Source organism: Rhincodon typus, chromosome 11 (genome assembly GCF_021869965.1).
Source record: "Rhincodon typus isolate 14 chromosome 11, sRhiTyp1.1, whole genome shotgun sequence".
Taxonomy (NCBI): Eukaryota; Metazoa; Chordata; class Chondrichthyes; order Orectolobiformes; family Rhincodontidae; genus Rhincodon; species Rhincodon typus.
In genome coordinates, this window is record NC_063342.1 from 31,708,979 (window position 1) to 31,729,323 (window position 20,345).

Sequence of the window (20,345 nt, forward strand, 5' to 3'; positions counted from 1 at the left end):
GTACACGTGTTTCTGTAATAATAATATGGAGTGGTGATATGAGAAACCATGTGCTAACTGGTGAAAGATATGACAGAGAAGAAGGCATTGTGCAGAGTGAAGCAGGTGGCAGGACCTTGGGAGAAAATAATCATGAGGCCTGAGGGTTGAAGTAAAATCCACACCTGTTTGTGGCTTCAGCAGCTGAATTCTGAACTTACATTACAACGTAACTTTTGAAAACCGTAAGCTTTCCATGATGTATTCAATAGGACCTAAGCGTGTAACTGAATCGTAATATTATCTGAAGCTAACCGGGTCAATGTAGTCTGTCGTTCACTCAGCCTCCTTATGTTCTGAGGAAGGGTCACCGGACCCGAAACATTAACTCTGATTTTTTCTTCACAGATACTGCCAGACCTGCTGAGCTTTTCCAGCAACTTCTGTTTTTGTTCTTGATTTACAGCATCTGCAGTTCTTTTGGTTTTTGTAAAGAACTGCGGATGCTGGAAATCTGAAATAAACAAAGCCAGAAATAAATTGTGGAATGCTGCAGGCCTGGCAGCATCTGTGGAGGGAAAGCAGAGTTAAGTGTTTCAAAGGGCCTCAAGATTTGCAATGTTAACTCTGTTTTGTGTCCACAGATATTGCAAGACCTGCAGAGTTTCTTTGGCAATTTCTGTTTTTGTTTTGTTCCTTTTTGGTGAATTTTGTGAGGTGTTGAAGGTCTTGGTAAGGCAGCTGGAGTGCCAATGAAAGATCCACAATGCATCTTCCAGGTGAGCTCTGGAAGTCCCACCCAGTAAGAGCTCCCAGTCAGTCAGAGTGCAGCAGCCCTTGACCCCAGTCTCAATTGGCAGCAGAGTTGGAAGGTTGACATTGGTCATTCCTGCTCAGAGATTAATTCTGGGGGAGGTGGGAAGGGGTCAGAGTTTGGCTACACCACTACCCCAGGTACCCTTGCCATTCTGTGCTCACCACTTCTAGGAGTACAAGATCCCATCACACGTGTCAAAGAATTATAGAATCTGAAAAGCTTTCTTTTTCATTACAAACCACTATAATGTTTTTTTAGATACAAAAAAAATTGGTTAATCGCAGACCAGCCATTAATCCAACTCAATTCTAGTTAACAAGGTGCAGAGCTGGATGAACACAGCAGGCCAAGCAGCATCAGAGGAGCAGGAAGGCTGACGTTTCGGGCCTAGACCCTTCTTCAGAAACGTTATCCGTGGGTTCTCCGACAGTGGCCACATGGCCAATGGCAGCGGGCACATTGTGGGGAAGGTCCTGGGTAGGGTTGGGGATTTGGAGGTGGAGTAGGCCCGTTTTGGGTGGTAGGCACCAGTAAGTTTACTGTACTTAACGGTTTTTAGTTTCCAATAAAGCTGAGTAGAATTGTGAGTTCAGGTTGTGGATCCTATGAAGAATAAAAAACAGGAGAGGTCCTTTGCAGGTCTGGGAGAGGGAGGCTCTGAGCTGGGGTAGGCTTGATTGTAGTGCCAGGAGATGCCGGCGCATTGCTGCGAGTGTGTGTTTCAGGAGTTGCCGAGAGAAACACTTCTGAAGGATCTCAATGTTCTGAATGTAGACATTGTCACGGTTGGGGCCAAATTGGGAAGGCCTGAATGTGGACTGTAGTCCATTGGGGATGATCTGGTTCTGTAGGCAGGTACTAAGAAAGGTGATGTGGCTGTAGTACCTGGTTTGCTTCAGGACGTGATCGAGCAGTTTCAAGGCCGAAGAGATTACGAGAGAGTTGCAGTGGGAGAGAGATCCACTGAGGTTGTTTCAGAGGGAGGAGGGTAACTTCTTCAGTGTAGGCACCCTCAGAAGAAGCTTCGCAGTGGGGTTAAAATTGTTTCAGAGATAGCAGGAACTGCAGATGCTGGAGAATCTGAGATAACAAGGTGCAGAGCTGGATGAACACAGCAGGCCAAGCAGCATCAGAGGAGCAGGAAGGCTGACGTTTCGGGCCTAGACCCTTCTTCAGAACAATTCTAGTTAGTTCATTTGCAAGGTTAGCTAGCTCAGTCGGCTAGAAAGCTAGCTAGTGTTCTGAATATCACTGACAGAATGAGCACAATTCTAAGACACAAAAAAAACTGTAGATGCTGGAATCCAAGGTATACCAACAGGAGGCTGGAAGAACACAGTAAGCCAGGCAGCATCTGGAGGAAAGAAGTCAATGTTTCGGGTATTAACCTTCTTCAGGACTGGATGTGGAGTGGGGGGAGCTGCTGATAAAGAGAGGTGACCCCCACCCACACTCAGCCTCCTGTTTGTCTACCATGCTCAACTCTAACTCTGGCTGGAGATCTGCCCCCTCCTTTGCCTCTTGGGAGGGAAGGCAATAGCAATCATGCCCCTCAGCAGACAATGAGCCGAGGATCTGTCTTCATCTACTGAATGAATTATGTGATTTTAGCTGTGAGAATACATTCTGAGACTATACATTAAATGACCATCAGTTTGTTACATTTGATGCTATCTGCCCTTGCACAATGTCGTTTGTGGCTATTTTCCAACATAGAAAAAAATTACAAAAATGTTTACTCTCTGGTAAGGAAAACTCTGAAACTAAACTACAATCAAAAGGGTAGAGGGTCGGAGCACAAACCTCTGAAAACTCATCCTGACTTAGAATTCATAAACGAAGTGAGACACTTGTCCTCACGCGATCGAAACAACCCTTGGACATTAGTGCTGGCAGTTCACGCTTTCGGCTTCTTTTTATTCCAGAGAAATACTGACAAGTATCACTTCCATCTGCACTCCTAATGGTCTCGTCTTTACAGCGTCTCATTTGCATTGTCAAGTCATTTATACTATTGTCTCCATTACTTCCTACCAAGTTTTCTAAATGTTTTAACGGTACATTGCAATCAGGTAAACAACGAGCATTTATCGAAGGATATTGATACGCTTTTGTTAGATTCTGAAATCTGAGCCCATCACAAGATTAAGTCTGATTTATTTGTCTGACTGAAATAACACTGATGTCACCAACTGCAGTTGAGCAGATCCTATATAAACATAGTTCAAATAAATTTTAAAAATATATCGTTGTTCAATATTCGTTAGTTATAATAAATTATTAATCAATGAAGGATTTAAATAAGATTAAAACAAAAGAGAAAACGAAGGAATGTTGAGTGGTTTTATTTTTGGTTGCTGTTCTGTCACTTGTCTGTCTGGCGTCAGTTTCTTTGTACATTGCAGGCAGAGAGCCCTGTGTCAGGATCTCCCTGGCCGTGTGCAGCTCGGAGTGTTTTTGGTGACAAGGTACGCTTTAGTATCCAGGTAAGACCCACGTTCAAACGTTTTCTAAAGTTTTTGTTTCACTGACGACCGATGGGAGGATCGAGAAGTTTTATTTTTCTCTGAAAGCTGTCTTGAAAGAAACGGTAAGCTTTTTAAAATTAAATAAGTAAACATTGATACTGCCCGAGTGGTGTCGCCTGTTATTGCCATCAAAGGGCACATTCCATAGGACTGAGTCTGCCTGGGGGTGGGGGTAGCTGTCTTCTGCAACCAACAGCTGTCGCAGCCTCAAAATAATCGCCAATCTCTCATTTCAGGCCAGTGCCTCTCCAGCTACACCGCGTTTAAAAGCATAATCCTGTAGTTCTTTCTGCTTTCCTTTCAATGTATACCATGAACGCTTTCACCAATGGAAGATTAAATCTAAGCTAACTCAATGTAGAGATTGAAAATATTTTTGTCAGTATTTTTTTCTCACTCGTTGTCCTCAAAAATAACCAGATGAAATGTCAGCCTGTTGAATTAACAATTTTAAAAATGTTAGCAACTGGGAGGCAGTGTTAAAACCCACTGGCTGCATCTTAAGGCCCGTTCACAATTGTTGTTTTTAAATTTTTGACAATATTTGTAAACTAGTAAGGTGGATAAGGAAGAACCAGTGGATATGGTGTATATGGATTTTCAGAAGGTTCCTCATAACTGGGTAGCTGGCAGAGATAAATTGCATGAGATGGGGGTAATTTATTCACATTGATCGAGAATTTGTTGACAGACAGGAAACAGAGTGTGGAAATAAGTGAGTATTTTTCCAAGGGCAGGCATTGACTAGTGGGATACTGCAGGGATCATTGCTTGGGTACTGATATTCACAATGTATATAAATGATCTGGATGAAGGAACCAAATGTATTATTTCCAGGTTTACTAATGACACAAAACTAGGCAGGACTGTGAGTTGTGAGGAGGAGGCAAGGTGATTTAGACAAGTTGAGTGAGTGGACAAATAAATGGCAGTTGCGGTAAAATGTAGCTAACTCTGAAGTTATACACTTCAGTGTGAAGACCAGAAAGGAAAAGCATTGTTTAAATGGTGATATATTGGGAAACATGAATGTACAAAGTGATATGTGTGTCCTTGTACATCAGTCAATGAAAGTAATCAGGCAGGTGCAGCAAACAATTCGTAAGACAAATGGTATGTTGACCTTCATTGTAAGAGGATTTGAGTTCAGAAGTAAAACATGTGTATACATGTATTCTGCTAGTTAAATCCTCAAATGTCTCCAGTAGATTGTTAACTATGAATTGCCTTTCAACGCCATGCTGGCGTTGTCCAATCCTGTTGATTCTTTCCAAGTGTTCTGTTATCATGTCTTTTATAAAAAAATTCTAGCATTTTCCCTACTGATGATGTTAGGCTAACTGGTCTGCAATTTTCTGTTTAATCGCTCCCCTCCTTTTTTAAGTTGTGAGGTTACATTTGCCACCCTCCAATCTGCAGGAACAGCTTCACAGTCTATAGAATTTTAGAATCAAATATTTCCATATATATGTTATTGTCTTGTTGTGTGCAGTTTTCATCTTCCTACATATGAAAGGATATATTTGCCATACAGGGAATGCAGCAGATGTTCAATAGGTTGATACTAGGAATGGCAGAACTGTCCAGTGAGGAAAAATTGGTTTGACTAGTCCTGTATTCACTCGAGTTTAGAAGGATGAGAAGAGATCTGACTGAATTTATAAAATTCTAACAGAGCTGGACAGACTAGATGTAGGAAGGATGTTTTTCATGGTTAGGAACTCTGCAACCAAGGGGTACAGTCTCAGAATAGAGAGTAGATCAGTTAGAATTGTGATGGGGGAATGAACTCTTAATCACAGAAGTTTTTGGAGGGCAAGTCACTGATTATATTCAAGAAAGAGATAGATAAATGTCTATATTTTAAAGGTGTCAAGCAGTAGGAATATGGCATTGAGATAGAGGATCAGTCACGATCATATTGAATGGCAGTAAAGCTCGAAAGGCTGAATGGTCTACAACTGCTTCTAGATTCTGTTTCTGTGTCAGGTTTCTTCCCCACGCTTTGGCCCCTTAGCTCTGTTTTTCTCTCTCTCTACAGACTTGCCAGACTTGCTAACACTTGAGGACATGGGTAGGTTTGTTATTGTGGCCAAGGGTGGTGAGGGGGAGATGGGATTCATAGTGTGGGGATCATGGCTGAGGATGGTAGGGACATCAGAAGCAAAGGGAAGAGGATAGCTTTTAGTGATCTTCTCTTGCCAATGCCATTACCCTCAGTAGGGTACAGGGTGTCTGATAATGAGACATTAATTCCTACCTGGAACACTGCCAGAAAATCTGATAGGGTTTGCCAAGTGTCTGGATGTTGAAGGAAAGTCATGTGGCTCAAATTTAATCCCTAAACTGCCAGTGAATTGTGATGGGCTCAGGAATAGTGGTTGTCAATCAGCTCATTAATAAGGTTGATTGTCATTCAAATGCAGGTGGTTGAGAATCCCATATCTACCACCTTCCCACTTAATTAGGGAGGGTTTCTCTGTTACTGGGAGACTGATCAGGTTCTTCTGTGATTACTGGGCCTGGCCATCATGATAGGATGGTGCAGTGGTGCCTCACAAGATGAGGAACCCAGGTTTTATTCCAATCTTGGGTGACAGTCTGTGTGGAGTTTGCACGTTCCCCTCGTATCTGTGGGGGTTTCCTCCGGGTGCTCCGGTTTCCTCCCACAGTCCAAAGATGTGCAGGCTAGCCATGCTAAACTGTCCTGTAGTATCCAGGGATGTGCAGGCTAGCTGGGTTAGCCATGGTTAATTTGGGGTTACAGGGTTTGGGTGGGATGCTCTTCAGAGGTTTGGTGCAGACTTGATGGGCTGAATGACCCCTTTCCACACTGTAAGGATTCTATTAAACTATTTAACTATTACTTAAGCTATTTTAAACTATAATTCTATTAAATTAGAAAATTCTGATGAAGTGTCACCGCACCTGAAATGTTAACTCTGATGTTTTCTTCACAGATGCTGCCAGACTTGCTGAGCTTTCCCAGCAACTTTTGTTTTTGTTCTATGTTGCTACTAAAATTCATTGTTTTGAGTTCCTATTGAGTCACCTGCAAGCAGAATGAGGCCTGTTTTAACTCCGTTCATGTGGATGGTTCTGAATGAGTTAAAATTGGCCCCATATGTTCCACTTTATCAATTGCTTTTGGAGTCAATATAAGAAGCAGTATTGGGGTGGGGCAATAATTTGTAAACTTGATATCGTTGCTTGGAATTTTCAGGTTAAAATTGTTACATGCAGATTCAAGTAAGTATTACAAATATTATAACACTTAACTGGTCATAACAGTATGTATTCACTTATGAAATTCATTAAATTCATGATGAATTTGCTGAATATTAGAGTCTCCAAATTTTTTTTTAAGGAACTGGATTGAAACCTCCCAGAATTTTCTATTATAATAGGCAGAACATCCACCCATTTCACACAGAAACATGTGAGAAGATGATGTTTGACTAGATCTGAGATTGAAGACCATCAGTGCTGTCTCTTTTGGTGCATGCACTGTACACGAAGTTTGGTATTGGTGTGTGGTGAGGAATGTTGGCCTCCAAGTGGGCACTTTGGTTCACCCCAACAAGGATGGGTCCAGGCAACTCCAAAGTAAATTTCAGTAACTGGATTGGCCTTCTACATATGTTCTCCACCTCAATACATATAAGAGGAGGTGAGCTGGAAAACCTTTCACTAAACAGAACATGAGCATTTAGATTTCCAACATGTACAGTGCAGGAAGTGCACCTACGATAGCAACAGGGCCTATTGGAATCATGTGAATTAGGAACCCTTCCACAGAATCTGGTTGGGCCAGCATTGGAGGGCCAGGGTAGCTGGATCACAGCCCATGAATTTTGCTGGTCATAAGGATCGATTCTAAGAGCTTCAGTCTCGGACACAATCAAAGCGGTTTTGTCCTGCTACATTTCCATCTGACAGGAGCTGAGTCATAAAATTTTGTACAGATATTCCAATGGTTCAGGCCTCGGTGTTAAACTTATTACCTTTTCTTTGACATCCTGAGTAAAAACTACATCCAGATGGCAGATTGTTTTTCTGACAGCCTAGGATGTTAGTAAAATTAATGAAATGTCGGTAAACTTTAATACAAGGGACAATTTTCAGATCTTCGACTTATTTCTTTATGGGCACTAAAGCAAATCTGTGCATGCAGTATTATCTGATCTGAGAAGAATGCATTGAGAATGTTGCATGAAGACTAGCAGAACTGAATGTGATCCAGAAACAGTGACCTGCATCCTCAGTTATTCTGAAAGATTCTGCCATTCTTGTGGTTTGTTCTTGGAAAAGTAGCATTTTTCAAAATAACCATTTAATTTTCAACCATTTAAAATGGTAGATTTTGCTGACTTGAATCGAAAGCAATTATTTTATTTATTTAGTTGTTGCTTGCAACAACTTGATGACTAGTAATCATTACATCATTGAAGACCACATCAGGAGATCTGAAACACTTTTCTCTTAAACGAAAGTGCTTCAAGCATAGTTTGAATTGCTGTTGCGATCTCTGAGGATGAGACTAAGTAGCTTTTACAAAACTTTGAGAAAACAAAAATATGTAAGAAATGAAGTGAAAGAGAGAAAAGTATTGGAATTTCACAGCTGCTCAATTGGCATTTACATTTACAGTTATCAAAACAGAATATTTTTAAAATGCTCAGGGGTCCTTTGCCTATATTTACATGTCATTGTGAGATGATGGTTTAGCTTGTATGGTCAACCCTGTGTTAAACGTTGCCTGCTGTGGCTCAGGATCCCCACTCTAATCAGACTTTGCCCCATTTGCTGAAGCTGATGACAGTGAGGCTGAGAAGGTACACAATTCACTGGTCTCTATTATTTCTGAACCCTCTTCTCACCAATCGAGTGTATCATTTCTGCACACCTTTTTTGATGTCTCTCCAAGTGGTCAACCTTCAGAGTGTCAATGTTCAAATTGAGCTTACAGATTATCCTCATAGTGTGTATGCTGAGTAGGCATCTAGGCCTCCTGATGGCCCACCATTCGAAATGTCTTTGGGTATACGGTCATCATCCATCTGATGTGTGTGGCTGAGCCAGTGCAGAAGCACTTAGCAGCGAGAGAATGCTGTTGGAATTAGCATTTTCCAAGACCTTTGAGTTGTAAACAAAAAGTGATGGAAAACCTCGTAGGCCTGGCAGCATCTAAGGAGAGAGAAACAAAATTAACGTTTCAAGTCCCAAAATGACTCTTCTTCAGGATATGTCTGAAACTGCAAAATTGTCAACTGTGGCTCATAATACATTTGTCCCTAACTTACATTATTCCAGTCTCTTCTGGGCTCCAGCAAAAATAATTTAGACTGCCTCTCCAAGCAGTGCTGTAGTCTTTCAAATGAGATGTTAAACTAAAGCCATCTATCTGCTTGGAAGAATGTACAAAATCCCATAGCATTGTTTCAAAGGTGAGTAGGGGAATCTGTCCTTGGTCTGCTAATCTACATTTAAATGACAGCTTTAATTTATAACACTTTTTGTATTCTTTACTTCAGTGCATAGATATGGTAAAGTCTCATAGCTTTATTTATACCATGACTTTTTTTGTTACTAAATAAATCTGTGTATGTGTATGCATATGCATGCCTTTTGCAATGTGTTGCTTTACAACCTCTACTGTTCTCTAGTTCGCAACCTTTAAGTTGCACGCTCTACTGTTTTACTTTTTTTACTTTCAGGAGCCTGCTTGATAGGATCAGTCAGGTTTTATTTAATCTTATGTGGATGAGTACAAGCTGTAGAAAGTACAACTATTGAAAGAGTCAAGGAGGAGCGGATAGCACAGGGCACATGGGTGCAAATCCCACCACAGCTGAGAATCTGGAATACAAAGCTAGTTTGTGGTGCAATTGTCATTAAAAGTCATCTGGTTCGCTAATCCTCTCTGGCAAAGAACATCAGCCATCCATACTCCAGATCCACGCAATGTTGCTAGCAAGCCATTCAGTTAAAGGGCCATAAAGTTTGCACAACAAATGCTGGTATCCCATGAAAAAGCAACTGGAGAACAGATGGCTAAGCACCATAAATTTGGGGACCCTTTTTCATTGTGCATTCCTGAACCAGTAGCCAATGTGCATTCCAATGAAAACCCCTATGCTGTAACAATAAGAATGAAATATCTGTGGATTTGCAACATAATCAGCCATGTCTAGCTGGTCAGAAAATAGAACCATTGTGGTCCCTGCACCTAGACCCAAGTATGAAAAAATCACAAATTGATCTCATAACCTTCATTTTCAAAAAAATTCTAACTCTATAATAGTGCATATCTTTAATTTTGTGGCACTATCCATAGTCTTCCCATACAATTAGCTCATATTCCTTCCTCTGAGCCTATTAATGGCTTTTTGTTACAGATATGTGAATGTTGAGATTTTGAATTGCTACTCCATCTTGCAGAACGTGAAATTTTTACAGAATAATGAATTGAGCACCTTGGGCATCACTAGATTTAAACTTAAGGCAGGCCCTTAAATGGGTACCTATCAAACCCATCACAAAGAGATAAAAGGCAGGTTTAAATATGCAGATTGGAATCCTAAACCTTACAGTCTTAAAAAGACCTCAGTGGATCTTATTTCAGAAACCCCTTCCCCTCCCCCATTTCTGAAGAAGGGTGCAGGCCCAAAACGTCAGCTTTCCTGCTCCTCTGATGCTGCTTGACCTGCTGTGTTCGTCCAGCTCTACACCTTGTTATCTCAGATTCTCCAGTATCTGCAGTTCCTACTATCTCTGAAACAATTTTAACCCCACTGCGAAGCATCTTCTAAGGATGCCTACCTTGAAGAAGTTACCCTCCTCCCTCTGGAAAGACTCAGTGGATCTTATTTCAGAGCCCCCTTCCCCTCCCCCATTTCTGAAGAAGGGTCTAGGCCCGAAACGTCAGCTTTCCTGCTCCTCTGATGCTGCTTGGCCTGCTGTGTTCATCCAGCTCTACACCTTGTTATCTGAGTCTTAAAAAGAATACCTATTGTCATTTGATCTACAAGTTGTGCCAGGCGTTAAGCAATCTAACCAGTTGGCTGCAGGCCACTTTTGCAAGGGAATTTTGGCATGCTGTGATCCACACTGGTTTGTTGCTAATCTATTCTCACCTCCTCCACCCTCCAAATCAACGTCCCCACTCAGAAACCTGTGAGTTGCCAGGCCTCCCAATGGTCTGTATTGGTGGGACTCGTGTAAGCAACCACAAGTTTATACCTGGTCAAAAAATTATTCTTATTCTATTCAAACTCAATCATCTGCATTTAATAGAAAGGTGAATAAGATGTAGGATCTCCAAGACTTTCTTCCAATGTAATGTTTGTCCATATATCTAGCACTTTCCTAGCAGTTTCTGTGTTTAATCCAAGCAATCAATGTCATTCTTCTTTGCTGTGCCCTTTCAAAAGCCAGCATGTGTTTATGTTTGTATTTAACCCAATCCATTCTTCAACTGAAGCCATTCTGATGGTTTATGCCAGTTTATTTTCACTCCCTGAGATGCAAGCTCTATTCTCTGGCCATGCAGCTGAACATTCTGTTATTTTTTTAAAATTGCTGTCAATCACTAATGAGTTAAGCAAACAATGCACAAGTACCCTCAGATCCATCTCCTGACTTGAGTGTGTGGAGTGATGTTGTATTTCTCCTGCTTATATGCAGTTCCCGGTTTTGTCCCTATTCATTATCGATAGTAAATAGTATTTGATGCTTGGCAGCCCTTTTAAGACCTAAATTTTGAATTCGACAAAAGTTGTGCTGTGCTCATGCATGATGTAGATACGCCTGCCTTGGCAGCAAGGATTATTGGCCTTTACAGATTTTTTGAAGCTTGATGAATTTTGCCTGTAGATGTATGTTTGAGGAAAGTTATTTTGGTTCCTGCAATATTTCTGTCCTTTCATTCCGACGTTGCTTTCGGTGTGATTCGGTTATTTTGTATGTCTAGTAATGTGCTTCTGACGGTTTCTAGTTTCTCTCCACATTGCTCCTGTTCAAAAATATGTTTACGATAGTTGGGGGGGGGAAGTAGTTTTAACCAAACAGACCTGGTGTGAAATTGATAGGATGGGACTATCTGCTTGCTGTACATTGTGTCATTCCACATTCCATTGGAAAGTACATCCTGTGGGATATAAAACAGGCTGTCAAACCAAGTGATTGTCCAGATTTGGTGACTACTGTTGTTGTGGAGAGCTCCTGACTCCTGAAGGTCAGATGACGCTTTTTCAAGATCATTTCATTCAGAGCCTTTAACAATCAAAGAAAGTAGGAGATTTCTCTGCCTGAGCAGCACTTGAGCACAGGCCACAAAGGTGAAAGGATAATTATTCCAAGTTTTATTGGCAATCTCAGCTCAAATAGTATGAGAATAGAGAATGGAAAATATAAAGGTCAGATGTTGCAGTGCAGCTGGGATTGAGGAATATTGTCAGAATAATTAAATGGTACAGATTTTTGTTCCATTTTGAGTGGGGTAGCTCAATTCAGACGAAAGATCGATCTTATGATGTTTAATGCCTTTCATTTTGAGAATATGAAATGATAATTTTGTGTAAATTTATTTCTATGTCTGTCTTTTTATATGTGAAGATATTTATTTTTCTTGTTTTTGTACAGAACTGGGAAGCAGTAATGGCAACATCTCAGAACACCAACAATGAACAAGTTGTTCCAGGAGATAATGATCAACAAGATGTTCTGTCTGTACAGGCCCGATATCTTCGCAGTCCATCTCCAAGCAGGTCTGATATGTGCAGTGATTAATTCCTTGGCATAAGTAGATCTAAACACAAATCATTTGAACTGTGGTTCAGTAAATAGCACTAAGCTAGAAGTTTGGTTCAAGTCCCATGTCAGGTCTTGAGCACAAACATCTAGGTTAACACCCCAGTGTAGTACTGAGGTGTTGTTTTACAGATGAAACGGTAAACAAGGCTTGCAGGTGAATTTAAAAGATTTAAGTCATTATATTGAAGAAAGCAGTGAATTTCTCCCAATTTTCAATCTAAGCCCTCAACCAATGTCTGCTTGGCCTGCTGTGTTCATCCAGCCCTGCACCTTGTTGTCTCGGATTCTCCAGCATCTGCAGTTCCTACTATCTCACAAAAATGATCATCTGGTCATTATCATATTGCTGTTTGTGGGAACTAGCCCTGTACAAACTAGATACCAAGCAAATGTAAGTCTTTTTACATTCAAACAAATATTTCCTAGGCCTGGATCAGTATTCCCTGTAAGGGAATGGAAGATTAAATTGCTAATTCCCATTATGGACCAAAATATACCTATTCTATGACATTGAAAACATGGATGATTTCAATGGCATGCAGTGGCATAGATGACCTCTTCCCCTCTATTTCCACCTCAGACTCAACCTGTTTTGAGGAAGGTTCACCGGACCCAAAGCGTTAACTCTGTTTTCTCCTTCACAGATGCTGCCAGACCTGCTGAGCTTTTCCAGCAACTTTGTTTTTGTTCAGACTCAACCCAACTCATCATTCTCATTATTCTCAACCCAACTCATTATTTAGTCCAGGATTCTCTCAAGATAAACTTGCAGTATGAGTCAGTAGTTAGGAAGGCAAATGCAATGTTGGCATTTATTTTGAGAGGACTTGAATATAAAAGCAGGGATGTACTACTGAGGCTTTATAAGGCTCTGGTCAGGCCACATTTGGAGTATTGCGTGCAGTTTTGGGCCCCATATCTCGAAGGATGTACTGGCCTTGGAGCGGGTTCAGAGGAGCTTCACAAGAATGGCCCCAGGAATGAAAAGCTTAACATATGAGGAACATTTGAGATCTCTGGGACTATACTCATTGGAGTTTAGAAGGATGAGGGGGGATCTAATTGAAACTTACAAAATACTGAATGGCCTGGACAGAGTGGATGTTGGGATGATGCTTCCATTGGTAGGAGAGACTAGGATCCGAGGGCACAGCCTTAGAGTAAAGGGAAGACCTTTTAGAACGGAGATAAGGAGAAATTTCTTCAGCCAGAGAGTGGTGAATCTATGGAATTCACTGCCACAGAAGGCTGTGGAGGCCAGGTCATTGAGTAAATTTAAGACTGAGATAGATAGGTTCTTTATTATCAAGGGGATCAAGGGTTACAGGCAGAAAGTGGGAGAATGGGGTTGAGGCAATTATCAGCCATGATTGAATGGTGGAGCAGACTTGATGGGTCGAATGGCCTAATTTCTGCTCCTATGTCTTATGGTCTTATTCCTAACACAGTAGGAATGATAAGAGAGATTGCAAGGCATTTTTGACTAAAACATTGGTAAGCACAATTTAAAATTTTGCTACCAAAGTGTGTCTTTTTCCCTGCATAGCAATTTTATTTTACTTCAAATCGGGGGTTTTTGCAGCTACTTTTACTCAAGTCTGTGCAAACAGCCACTTTGCATTCTGTAAATGTGGATTTTTCTGACTATCTTTATTTTGATGTTATGAGAGGAGCAGGAGAGAGAAGGACCCTAAATTAAGCAGCCAGCATCACTTAGAGTAGCAGGTGGGAGCAGAACCTTGAGACTGGCATTCGGAGGTAGAGTTAGATTATTGGAGTTGATTAGAATTAGTTTTGCCTCTACTACGGGGAATGGAACTATCTATTTTGTGGGTCTTTGGTAAGGGCAGGAATACAGGAGTGATTTTCTCTGCAATTGTCCAACATGTTTAAGGTACCCCCAAACTGTTTGAATGAGATTGGGAGACTGCAGGGTAGATGGACAAACTGGCTATCGTACCATGGTACAGGAAGTCATTCAAGTAAAGCGAGCAGCAAGGAATGTAATCATATTAGCAGGGGATAGTACAGTGAGGAGGATTGACCCATCATTCACAGGAGGGAGTGAGAATCTAAATGAGTGTGATGCCTACCTCGTGTCAAGGTTTTTTTTATTCACGTGTGGGATGTGGGTGTCGCTGGCTGGGTCACCATTTATTATTCCTCCTTTGTCTCCCTTGAGAAGGTGGTGGTGGTGAGCTGCCTTCCTGAGTTGCTGCAGTCCATGTGTTGTAGGTTGACCCACAGCGCCATGAGGAAGTGAAATCCAGGAGTGTGACCGAGCATCACTGAAGGAACGGTGATATATTTCCAAGTCAGAATGGTGAGTTGTCTTGGAAGGGATCTCATGGGTGATGGTGTTCCAATGTATCTGCTGCCCCTGTCCTTCTAGATTGTAGTGATTAATGGGTTTGAAAGGTGATATCAAAGGAGCATTGAATTTCTGCAGTGCATCTAGTAGATAGTACACACTGCTGCTACTGAATGTCAGTGGTGGATGGAATGGATGTTTGTAGATGTGATGCCAATCAAGTGGACTGCTTTTCCCTGGATGGTTTCAAGTTTCTTAAGTTTTGTTTGAGCTGCATGCGTCCAGGCAAGTAAGGAGTACACCATTACGCTCCTAACTTGTGCCTTGTAGATGGTAGACAGGCTCAGGAGATTTACCACTGCAGTATTCCTCACCTCTGACCTGCTCTTGTAGCCACAATGTTTTATGGCTAGTCGAGTTGAGTTTCTGGTCATTGGTAACCAAAAGGATCTTGATAATGAAGGATTCAGTGATGGTAATGCCATTGAATGTCAAGGTGCAATGGTTAGATTCTCTCTTGTTAGAGATGGGTATTGCCCGGCATTTATGTGACATTAATGTTACTTGCCACTTGTTAACCCAAGCCTGGATATTGTCCAGAACTTGTTGCATTTGAACATGGACTACTTCAGTACCTGAGGAGTTGCGAATGATGTTGAACATCATGCAATGATCAGCAAATATCCCCACTTGTGACCTTATCATGGAAGGAAGGTCATTGATGAAGCAGCTGAAGATGTTTTGGCCTAGGACAGTATCCTGAGGAACTCCTGCAGAGATGTTCTGGAGCTGAGATGACTGACCTCCAGCAATCACGACCATCTTCCTATGTGTCAGGTATGACTCCAACCACCGGAGAGTTTGGCCCCTTATACCCATTGATTCCAGTTTTGCTAGGGCTCCTCGGTGCCACACTCAGTTGAATGCAACCTTGATGTCAAGAGCTGTCACTCTCACCTCACCGCTGGAATTCAGCTCTTTTGTCCATGTTTGAACCAAGGCTGTAATGAGGCCAGGAGCTGAGTCGCCCTCGCAAAACCCAAACTGGGCATCACTGAGCAGGTGCTGCTTGATAGCACTGCTGATGTCATCTTCCATCACTTTACAGGTGACTGAGATTAGACTGATGGGGCAGGAAATGGTTGGGTTGCATTTGTCCTGCTTTTGGTGAACAGGACATATCTGGGCAATTTTTTTGCATTGTTGCATAGATGCAAATGTTTGGAACATCTACTCATGGCTGGAGAGGAGCTTGGCATGGCATGGAGAAGATCCAGTTGTTGTGATCCATGTAGGTATCAATAACATGGCTAGGACTAAGGAAAGGTGTTCTGCATTGACAATATGGAGAGCTGGGCACTAAATTATAGAGGAAAATATCAAAGGTTATATGTTTTGAAGTACTTTCTGAGCCACAAGCAAATTTTCACAGAGTACAAATTGCCCGTAGTGTTCAGGGATGTGGGTTATAGGGGGATGGCTCTGGGTGGGATGCTGTGAAGGTTGGTGTGGACTTGTTGAGCCGAAGGGCCTGTTTCCACACTGTAAGGATTCTGTGAACACATAAAGTTAGAGAGATGAATACCTGGCTCAACGCCAAGTATGGGAGCTGTGGGTCTTAGTTTCTGGGCCACTGGCACTAGTGCTGGGATACGTGGGACTTGAACTTGCGGTGATCAACACCTGAACCATGCTGGGGCCAGTATTTTTATAAAATGGATAACTAGGGAAATAGCAAGGGGGTTTCACCCAAAATGAGGGGTAAGGGCTCAAACATGTATGATGTAGTATCTCAAAGAGTAGAGACAAGGTAACTGAGGAAAATAGTATTATGGGAAATGAAGCTCAGGAAATGGCAGAAAGGGACAGAGAGAAAAATTCTACTAATGCACCAACAATGATGCCTAGATGTTGCAAAGGTAGCAAAAAGACAAAACTATTGGCTCTGTATCTGAATACACTTAGTGTTCATAACAAGGGAACTGAATTGAAAGTACACAGAAATAAATAAAATGATCCATTAAACATTACAGAGATGTGGTTGCAGGATGACTGGATCAGGTTCTAAATAGTGAGGGGTATATGAGACTCGAGGAGAATAGGAAAATAAGGCAATGTGGAGGGATAGCACTTAATCAAGGATGGCATTTATGTAATAGAAATGGCTTTGATTTAGGAGATCAGGATGCAGAATTTGTTTAGGTGGAGATGAGGAATAACAAGAGAATCACTAGTGGGAGTGTTCTGTAGGCCCCTTAACAGTAATTACAATGTATACAAGAACAAATATTTGTTGCTTGTGATAAAGTGATGCCACTAATCATAGGTGACTCCAATTGACATGTCAACTGGAAAAATCAGATTGACGCGAGTCGCTTGCATGAGGAATTTGAATGGTTTTGAAATGGTTTCTCAGAAAGGTAAATTCTGTTATTGATAGAAAGTAGGTTATATTAGATTTGGAATAAAAACAGAAATTGCTGGCAATACTCAGCAGGTCTGGCAGCATCTGTGGGAAGAAAGCAGAGTTAATGTTTTGAGTCCAGTGACTCTTCTTCAAAACTGACATTAGCTTTGGTATTGTTTCATGAGATAGGATTAATTAATTATCTCAGAGTAAAGGTACCCATAGGTAGCAAATGATTAAATTTCACGTCAGTTTAAAAGGGAGAAGATTGGGTCTAAGACTAGGGGCGGATTTGTATTGAGGCCTGAGTGATGTGGGTGATGTGAAATGTGAGGCAGAATCTGGATAAGAGTCCAGTGAGTCCCATCTTGTCGATGGGAGCATCTCAGCAATCTGTTATGCCTTTCACAAGTGGCATAGTATGTTCCTCGCTAGGCAGCAGCAATTAACGGGGATTATTGCTTGTTAAACACCTTGTTGATGGACTAACTTGCCTCATTGGATAGATTCAGCTTGCTGCTTGGACTAAAGAACCTCCACATTGGACAACAGGTACCAAAGTCTGTCTGTGCTACAAGACACTGTGTACACACACCCCACATCCACATACATTGGGATCTGACATTTATCAGCCTGTAGGAATCCTCATGGCACATCTCTGGTTCACTTACTGCACGTCACTGCTGCATTTGGGTTGAAGCAGCAATTAACATTGTAATATTGCTGCAAGGGCACTGGGCACTCAGGGACAAGCCCCAAGCTCGTGGCCTGGACCATACTGTACCTCTGGACTCCTCACTTACTGCCCAAGCACTCACTGACTCTGAGTACCTGATGCACACAGCATCTCTACCATGTATTGCTTTGCTTTAATGTTTTGTGTTTTAACCCTCAGCAAGAGATACCAGGCCCACGTTACTGCTGTCATTTAGCACAGACACAAAGTCAGGAAGCTTGTCATTGTAGTCAACAATCCTCAGTCAGGTCAAGAGGGATAGCCTTGCCCCAGGGGATCCTGGCACAGTGGGTCAAGGGCAGCATCCAATACCAGTCCAGAGCCTGCTTGTTACAAGCAGAGTCAGTATCCTCCCCACAAAAAGGGTTAAGAGGCAAATGTTGGCAGCCCACTTCTGTCTTAATTTTTTTCTTGGCCTTGTTGGGGGGTCTTTGAGAGAGACGTAGGTATTAAGGGAGATGGAACTAGGTGGCATAGTTATTATTTTGGTGCAGGATGTCAGGTGCCCCAAGTTAGGCACTGCAGAGGTCATGCAGAGTTTGTGGTATTGGGTTGGGTGGGCACAATGAGTGGGGGATCTGTCACAGGCAATAGTGAGGGGGAACAGAGGAGAGAGTGAGTGTGAGAAGATGGTGGCATTTAAACTGATGGGGTGGAGGAAGTCATTGACCTTCTCCCTATGCTGCTGTGCATTCCACCAAACTGCCTTAGCCCAGGTAGCAACCTGGGACCGGGCTGGCACGGTCTGGTATTGTGGCCTTCTCTGCTGCTGCTGGGGGAAGAGCAAGTCATTTCTCTGTATGAGCCCATGCAGTGGGGCCTGCTGATCCCTGTATGCATAGCAAGGTGCCAATTTCCCTCTGTCTGCCAAGTCCAGGGCAAATGTCACAAATGGTGCAGGACAGGTCCAAACTAACAGTGCCTGTCCAGGTATATGACGATCCTTCAAAGGTGGCATTGGTCAATTTTGGGATGTGCAGTGAATGGCAAGTTGTTCCAGGAACAGCATGTTGTCAAGGTAGGTAATTAATACGGAGAGTTTAGTAAGATACGGCAAGAGAACTCACAAAGGCTCATGCAAAAAAGCCCTCCAAAAAACTTAGCACAACTTTGACTTAGTCAGCAAATTGGAAGATTCAGCTCTAGTATTTTAAACCTAACTAAGGACAACTGTGTGGACATGAAAGCTGAACTATCTGAAGAGAACTGGCATACTAGTCAAGGAGTGGATCAATAGAGACCCAGTGGTAGACATTTAAGGGAATATTTCATAAAATTCATGTTAACATCTGAACCAAGAGCAGGAGCAGGCCATTCAGTCACTCTAGCCTGCTCTGCAATTCGAATAAAATCATGGCTGATCTGATTATAACCTCACATCAACATTCTTATCCCTGATAGATTAAGCAAGGAATTGAAAAGTTATCTACCCCCCTCTTAAAATTATTCAAGGACTCTGCTACTACCACCTTTTCAGGAAAAGAGACTCTGCTCTGAGATTTTTTTTTGCTTAATCTCTACTTTAAATGGGTGACCACAATATTTGAACCATGACTCTTAATTTTAGATTCTCTTAAAAGAGGAAACAACCTCTCCACATCTACCTTGTCAGGTACTCCTCAAGATTTAAGATGTTCCAGTCAAGTCACCTCTTACTCTTGTAAACGCCAATGGATACAAGCTTAACCTGTTCAAACTTACTTTATAAGACAGCCTGCCCATTCCAGGTATTAGTCTAGTAAACCATTTTTGAACTGCTTACAATGCATTTACATTGTTTCTTAAACAAGGTCCACACTGTAGGGATTCTATGATTCTAAGGTGACCAATACTGTGTACAATACTCCAACTGTGGTCTCACAAGTGCTCTGTGTAAGTAAAACATAACCTGCCTACAACTGAATTAAATTCCTCTTGTAATAAATGACAACATTCTATTAGTTTTCTTAAATACTTGCTGTAGTGACATACTAACTTACCGCAACTCAGGCATTAGGGCACCCAAATCCCTCTGCATCTCAGAGCTCTCCATATCTGTCATTTAGATAATGTGCTTCTTTTTTATTCTTCCTGTCAAATTGGACAATTTCACACTTTCCCACATTATATTCCATTTGCCACATCGTTGCCCACTCAGTTAACCCATCTATATCTTTATCTTTTTGTATCGTCTCCATAAATACTTGCCTTGCTATCTTTGTGTCATCAATAAATTTGGAAACCAACATTCTATCTCTTCTTCTAAGTCATTTATATGAATTGTGAGTAATCGAAGTCCCATACCAATTACTGTGGCAGTGCCTTTTACACCTTGTAACCTGAAAAAGACCCACTTACACTTATGAGACAACTAGGTGTAGAGCTGGATGAACACAGCAGGCCAAGCAGCATCAGAGGAGCAGGAAAGCTGACGTTTCAGGCCTAGCCCGAAGGGAACACTGGTTGTACACTGCTGTACAACCCTATTCAATTAGACCATAAAATAATAAGAAATAGGCACAGGAGTAGGCCGTACAGCCCCTCAAGACTGCTCCATTATTTGATAGGATCATAGCTGATCTGACACTCCTCACTTCCTTCTCCTGGCCTTTCTCCATACCCCTTGATTCCACAACTGATCAAGAATCCATCTCTCTCAGCCTTAAATATAAACAAAGACTCTGCCTCCACCGCTTTCTGTGACAAGGATATTCAAAGACTCTGAACTCTCTGAGAGAAGAAATTCCTCCTCATCTCAGTCTTAAATTGGCACC

The 20,345-nt window shown here is 41.8% G+C and overlaps 1 protein-coding gene across 4 annotated transcripts in view; it reads left to right on the forward strand.

Moving 5' to 3' along the window:
• Positions 1 to 3,143: 3,143 nt before the first annotated feature.
• dusp27 (dual specificity phosphatase 27) overlaps positions 3,144 to 20,345 on the forward strand; it is a 38,316-nt gene continuing 21,114 nt past the window's right edge. Inside the window, exons 1-2 of one of the 4 annotated variants that reach the window (XM_020528642.2) lie at positions 3,144 to 3,282; positions 11,968 to 12,092. In XM_020528642.2, the coding sequence (XP_020384231.2) occupies positions 11,983 to 12,092 (110 nt within the window). In that variant the 5' untranslated portion in view covers positions 3,144 to 3,282; positions 11,968 to 11,982. The other 3 variants (XM_048603260.1, XM_048603261.1, XM_048603259.1) reach the window with 3 other exon arrangements.